This window comes from Leptonychotes weddellii, chromosome 1, assembly GCF_054177405.1.
Source record: "Leptonychotes weddellii isolate Sample4059 chromosome 1, ASM5417740v2, whole genome shotgun sequence".
NCBI lineage: Eukaryota > Metazoa > Chordata > Mammalia > Carnivora > Phocidae > Leptonychotes > Leptonychotes weddellii.
In genome coordinates, this window is record NC_138369.1 from 141,338,645 (window position 1) to 141,346,019 (window position 7,375).

The 7,375-nt window shown below is 42.2% G+C and overlaps 1 protein-coding gene across 1 annotated transcript in view; it reads right to left on the reverse strand.

Moving 5' to 3' along the window:
* Window positions 1–5,977, reverse strand: part of CD96 (CD96 molecule) — a 69,482-nt gene extending 63,505 nt beyond the window's left edge. The window contains exons 1-2 of the mRNA XM_081815728.1: window positions 5,787–5,977; window positions 3,478–3,881 (exon numbers count right to left, since the gene is read on the reverse strand). Of these exons, the coding sequence (XP_081671854.1) occupies window positions 3,478–3,881; window positions 5,787–5,847 (465 nt within the window). The 5' untranslated portion in view covers window positions 5,848–5,977. The remainder of the gene's footprint in view (window positions 1–3,477; window positions 3,882–5,786) is intronic.
* Window positions 5,978–7,375: the final 1,398 nt, after the last annotated feature.

The following is a 7,375-nucleotide window of genomic DNA, read 5'->3' on the forward strand; positions in this document are numbered from 1 at the left end:
GCGCCCAGATATGAGGAATTCTTAATCTCAGGAAACAAACTGAGGGTTGCTGGAGTGGTGGGGGCTGGGAGGGATGGGGTGGCTGGGTGATAGACATTGGGGAGGGTATGTGCTATGGTGAGCGCTGTGAATTGTGCAAGACTGTTGAATCACAGATCTGTACCTCTGAAACAAATAATGCAATATATATTAAAAAAAAAAAAAGAAGAAGACAGCAGGAGGGGAAGAATGAAGGGGGGGAAATTGGAGGGGGAGACGAACCATGAGAGACGATGGACTCTGAAAAACAAATTGAGGGTTCAAGAAGGGAGGGGGATGGGAGGATGGGTTAGCCTGGTGATGGGTATTAAAGAGGGCACGTTCTGCATGGAGCACTGGGTGTTATACACAAACAATGAATCATGGAACATTACATCAAAAACTAATGATGTAATGTATGGTGATTAACATAATAATAAAAAAATGTTAAATACATCAAAAATCATACAGTCTCAGGCACTTATATAAGAAAACAAAATCCAGGAAATCTGGATTAAATACAGCAACTAAGGGCTTAACTCAGAAAACTGCTTTTCTTGGGATAACTTGAAAGCTAACCCAGGAGGAAACCCTGTCAGGTGAAAATGAAAAAGAAGCAAATGCCCAACTGTTCATTGTAATTTCTACCCTCATCCACAGCCTCAGAGCACTAGCTCACACAAAGGAACAAAATATTGTAAAAAGAGAACAGAATCCATTCTCAGGCCTTCCAGGAACATGAGGACAGAATTTAGACATACACTGTTTTGTGGACAGGGAAGAGAATGGCTCAGAAGACAACAGAAAGGAGACAAGAGGTCCCAATGCCTGTGGTCCTTCAGATTTTCATATTTAGATTCTTCTACACCATCTCAATTTGCTTTTGTTCATGTGCTTCATAAGTGTTTACACTTCGTGTGTGCTTTGCTTACCCAACCAGCTTATGAACACGAAGACCTCCAGGAATGTACAAGGGAAATGGCACAAGTGAGAGAAGTGAGTGAAGATCAAAGGAATACCGGGGAAAAGATGTGTCATTGGTGGGGATGTGACAGGGCTTTTGACTGGCAATTGCCTCATCTGAGTTAAGTGTCTACCCCTTCACTCTCTACCAGGCTTACACTTTTGGTCACTCTGTAATGACTTTGTACTCAGTACACAATATCAGAACTATTTCTTTAACATTGAGGCTATTTTTTTTTTTTTTTTCCAATCTGGTCCAGCTGACTGACAGCAAAGAAGACTGGGAAATTTCCAACCACAAAGCGTGTAGACATGGCTTCTGCCTCTACAGAGATTTGCAGTTTTTAGTAGCTACAAATTTGGCTTCTTTGAGTTGCCCTTTATTTTAAGAAATATGCTTTACTTAAAGGCAACACCACTCTCCTTTCAGGGTAACATACTACCGCTTCTCCAGTTCTGTCCTCATGTTGAGCTATCCCATATCCCTTATTTCCTATAGGGTACATCAATCCATGTTGCCAATTCTTGATGGGGTGGGCTTTAGATCCTCAGAGATGCAATAGTACAGTTTATAGATTTAGGCAGAAGGTACAAAATCTTTATCTAAAGCCAAGGTCAATGTGTACTTGTGCTAATGTATGTTCAATGTTCCATTGGGTTCTAAATTAGGCAAATATAAAAAGAGAGGGAGGAGAACCCATTTTAAATAAGAACTGATAAATAGAGTTCACTCATTATCGTTATTACTCTTCTTAATGAAAACTACCCTTTTCCAAACTCTGACTCTCTGGCAGGAACTATGCTAAGTGCTTTACACAAATTATCCCATTTAATCATCAAAATAATGGTACCTGTAAAGTCAGTACTATAATTATCCATATTTGTTATATAAGAAAACAAAGGCTTAGAGACTTGAAATAACTTGACAAAGATGATATATAGTAAACAACAGAGCCAACATTCAAATCCAGGCTACCTGACTCCAAAGTATGTGTAGCGAAGCATTGTTCTACACAGGTCTCCTCATTTCTGTTCGTTCAACCCCACCCCACGCCATCCCCAATTTGAACTCAAGTGTTTCTTTTTTCCTGGAAAACAGCAATGGGAATAGGGCATCGTAAAGTAGTGGTGGAGGAGCTCCTGGTTTCCAGGTGGACTGTTCCAACACCATGGTCTTATCTCTTGATAAGAAATGGAGATGAGGTAATAAATCCATCCCTGTTGCCTGTCCTGGGCAGTTCCGTGCTCAAGCCTCTTTTAGCACAGCCTTCATGAGTTAATTTTTGTTGTTTTTCCTCTTACATTACCAGGCCACTTTGCCCCTGCATTAAAGACATTTCATTTCCAGTGCATTTTCCATTTGTTGGCTTTCATTTTCATTCTTTTCCATTAGTATAAATGGAGATCATTTACTATAGGACCAACTAATTTAGGGTAGGCATTATTATCATCATTTTCCAGATGGGCTCAGAGAATGTACATGACAGGCCCTAGGTAAAATTTATTTCTGGCCAGAAAGGAGCTAGAACTTAAGCCTAGGATTCCTGCCTCCAAATGCAGCTCTCTAAGGCCCATATGTGTGAGTGCTACATGTCCAGCAGCCTCCTTGGTACCTTTGCCTGCCCAATACTAAATACGCCATATAACCAAAGCCACTTGCATATATCCCCCCATAAACCTGCTCTGCTCGCTCTGCCTTCAGTGAGTGGCACCTCCTCCCATGTCACCTTAAATTTTTTTCTCCCCTTCACTCATACTACCATTGTCCTATATCCATTCTATTAGCAAGTCACACCTATGTTATGCCCGAAGCATTCGATTTGTCGTTTCTTTCCATGTCTACCGAAACTACCACTCTGTCTCCTCTGGGCTACTGGAACTGTCTCCTAGCTCGCACCCACCTTTTCCTTCCTGCCCATTTTTGTTCCATTCTCCTACTGAAGCTGGCATGATCTTTTTCTGACACAAGTACAACTGGGCTATAAATGTCGTGCCATCCTTTTGTTGCGAACACTTCAATGTCTTCCTACGGCTCTTAGATAAAAAGCAAACCTTCAAATATGGCTGACAAGATCTGACACAATCTGGTCCTTGCCATGTCTCCCACCTCCTCCCTTCACCTCTGCACCACAGCCTGCTGGCATTGTCCCATGTCCTCAAACACGACTAAGCCCCTCTCACAAGCTCTTCCCTCTCCCTGGATCACTCACAAACCTCCCAGCTCCTAAATGGTGTTATTGTCTACCCCTTCTTCAGACCTCCGCTCAGGTGTTGCCTTCTCAGGGTCAGTTTCCCTGGCCTCTATTACATGCTCTTTCAAGACCATTACCACTTATCCTTACCACTTATCACTGTTGCACTTTTACATTTATTTGTGGAATTATTTGATTAATTTCTGTCTTTCTTTCCAGGCAATACCTCTTTCTGCTCAACCTCTGTGTACTTAGCACCATGTCTAGCACATGGTTGGCTCAAAATACGTATCTGTCAAATGACTGAGAGCTGAATGAAAGGGTGTGCTCCTTTCCCTCTACAGTTATGCTTACCATTTGTCTGAAGGAGTAGGTTGTAGATTTTAGTCCGAACACCCTCCGGATACAGAGTAAAGCCACACTCATACTTCCCAGTGAGTGAGGAGGACACGTTCTTTAAGTGCAGAATCCACGTTGACACATTTCTGGAAGTTTCTGTGAAGGTCACCAGTGACTCACAGGGACCGCCATTAGCACAGTGCAAGCCATACTGCGGATGATAAAGGGCAATCAGATCCAATTTATCAGTGACCTTGGACCATTGCATCTGCACCAAGAAGCCTTTCTTCCATGTTTGACAGGTTAGGTTGACATCAGAGCCAGGGAAAGCATAGATGTCTTCTGTATTGGATGTTTTTTCCCATACTCCTGAAAAGGAAGGACATGAGCCATTAGTTTACATGATTCATGTGGGATGACTCTTACTTAAAAACCTTGGTCACTTTGGTGAGGTGAGGGAGCAACTGAGGAACTTTCTCTCTGGCTGCCTTACGTGTAGGAGGGAGCCTGTGCACAGTCCCAATAGAGAAGCAGAGACTCAGTACAAATGAGGAGGCATTTGCTTAAGGACACTAGAGAGATATTCCTCTCTTTGTCTGTTGGGCTGTCCAAAGGATAACTACCTGTGAATCAAATTAAGCCTATCTAGAAACTGAAGCCCACCAGCAAACTTATTATGACAACTATTTTTACAATGAATATAACTGACTTTTTTTTTGGTTTTATGAACCGACAGCTGCATATAACACACCAGTAATATTTTCTGAAACAGAAAAAATAACTGATATGTGTATAGCTGTTTTTAAAAATCTATGTTCACAAGAGGCTTTTTTATAGACTATTTTATTTAATCCTCCTCACATACCACAGAATGATGTTGTTAACATTCTATCAAAGAGGAAACTGACGCACAGCATGATTAAATGACTAGCTGCAAGTCACACCTCAGTAAAAGAACATGTACTTGGTTGCCTAAAGTCTGTGCTCTTTCTCTAACCTTCATTAACATCCAAACTGCCTCCCAAATTGGTTGAGAAGAGTAAGAAATTTGACATTCACTATGGAGCTCAAAAAGACCTTCGTGTCCATGCAGTTAGGGCTCCTAAGGGGAGGACGGGAGAAAATACCTGAGGTAGACTTTCCACTAAAGAAAAACTATGGTCACCATCGTCTATCATCAACACTTTGAACTATGAGACACAAAAGAAGAAGATTCTCTCCCATCATCTCTCTGACCACATGGTACAAGGCACTTAAAATATGTTAAGCATTGAGCCTTTGACATGCCTTCAATAGTGGAGGCCTCAATTTTCGCTTTAATGGAACACTGTTCCAGGAATGATATATTATTATGACAAGTACCACCGAAGCTCACAAAGGAAAAAGATAAAAAGATGACAAGCAACGGAGAAGAAACAAGGCTCTCTAAGGTACTTGACAAATGGGAATTATTACACTTTTATGGATTCAAAAGTTTGGGTAGGCAGAGGTTAGTACAGTTTAATGTCTCTCCCTGTACGCTTTCCTTCGCCTGGTAATATGCCTCTGATTCTATCCACAGCATTGGGTTCCAAAGTCTCCTTTAATTTAGAAATTCTCCTTAAAACCTTTGTAGCTCTATCTGTAAAGCATAGTTAATTCTTCAGACACTCAGGCTTCCTATAATTCCCCCAGGCTATGGAATGCAGAACTAATCTTTCCTCCCGCTATTTTTAAATAGGCCCTGAAGGCCCCGGTTGTAAGACCCCTACTCTGTCTTCCAGGTCCATACCTACACATGCCTCATTAAAATTCAACATGTGTTCAACTCCCAAAGACATTCATATCTGGAGGAGTAATGCTTGTTATATACAAAAGAAAAAGGATGCTCGAGAGAGAAAAAGTTGAGCAAGGATCCCGCAGCACTGATGGGCTTTGTGATTTTTTTAGTATTCCGGAGTTGTTCTGACGACCATGTGGGGAGCATTTCATTTCCAAGAAGCACAATTTCCCAGTTACTCTAGAGATCCTCTTAGGAATGAAATGGGTGAAAATATCTCAGAGCAGTGGCACAAACCACTCATTCTCTTCTCGTTTTTAGTGTTCGTTAGTAATCATTTCTAGACTCTAACATCTCTCCGATAGCTGCCACTTAAATTTGTAACTGAAAACCTTAGCAACGATCTGCCTTCGGTGATCAATGTCAGCAGTAGTCACTCGCATTTTAAACGAACAGAGGCCCCCCCCGCCCCTAAAGCTGCCGATTTGACAAGAGAAGACAACTGGAAGCCTTACCCCTGATGAAATGTATCTGGATGATGGAACAGACAGCACAGTAGGTCCATTTTTTCTCCATTGTCTCCTGAAGGCCTTACACCAGCATATCCATAATCACGGAAGTCAACTGATGCCTTGAAGCAAACTCCAGCTACCCTATTTGTGCAGAAAAACCCCAAACCTACTGCACGCCTGGGTCTGTTTATCACTTGGCAAGACCCCAGGAAATGAAACGTAGACAGGAAAGTAATGTGGTTCAGAGCTAAGTATAACCTTCACCAGAGCGATGTTGAAATTGTTCTCTGAAATTTTGTATATCACCTTCGTTAAAAAACTTCTCAGGATCCAAAGATTCTCTCCTTCAGGATCTCTGTGTCAGTCATGCTGCTTCTAAAATCCAAACAAAGGGAATCATGCAGAGCGATTCATAATGTGCTTTTTATACATTTCTTTTCAAGAACACGAAGTCATTTAACAAATGTGAGCTTCGTGTCTTTCATAACAGTTTTTCTGTTCACTTCTAAAATACGTTTTCCTTCCAGAATGGCTCCCGGGTGAAAGAACAAAGAATTAACACATTTAATTTTAATAAAATCTGAAAAGTAACGGAGGGTAACATCAGCTATCAAACCGAATTTTATTGTCACCCCTAATGCAGGAAAGCCCACATTTCCTGGGCAGGGGTGGGGGCGGGGTGGTGTTGAGAAGGGAGGGCTCCTTTTTCACCCCCTGTCTGGGCTAGGCTGGAGGTCAGGCAGGGAAATCTCCCACCCTACCAGCCGGAGGATTTTTTTTTTTTCTGACACCAGAAGAACTTGCCTGTGCCCCAGCCAAAAACCAGACAGAGTAAGGCTGAAATAATCTGAATTCCAAAGGCAGAGAACCTCCTACTCCAGCCAGCTACCAGGCCTGTGATATCTGCCCCATTACTTCCATTTACAGAGGACTGAGACTGGGGTTTAGGGAAGCGACTCCTAGTATATGATGACTTCCCTGCCAGGTAAGATGTCACAAAGTGGTTTTCCAGCTTGAGATAAAATAACCTTCCAAACTTAAGAGAACAAGCATTAGGCTGAGGACTACAGCATAGGGTTGATGGACAAAGAATAAAACCAAATAAATAAATGTGTTTACAGGCAACCATATGAACAATTGGTGAAACATCCCATGACCCTAATTTTACTACTACCATCAAGGCAGCAGCCAGCAAGCCTGAAGACAAACAAGAAGGCTGAGCTGTATTCCTGAGGTGGTAGTTCTTTCGGGGTCACCGGGAGATAATTCTGGCCACGTTGTCATCACATATATTGTCATGACATCATGATATCCTGACCTATCATGCAGATACTGATCTGTCCCTGTACGAGGACTTGGGATTGGAATATGGATGATGCATAAGGCATCACCTTTGCCATTTAGAAGACCAGAATTGAGCTGGGGGAACAGAGATTTGCATGTGGTGAAACAGGGGTTCTATCCTGGATGTCCAGGCTACCCTCTACCCTCGACACCAGGCTACCCCCTGTGGCACCACTGTGAACACCTGCCATGACAACTGTCATACCAATTCCTCACTACAAAGCTCATGATGTTTCTTGCAAAGGCCA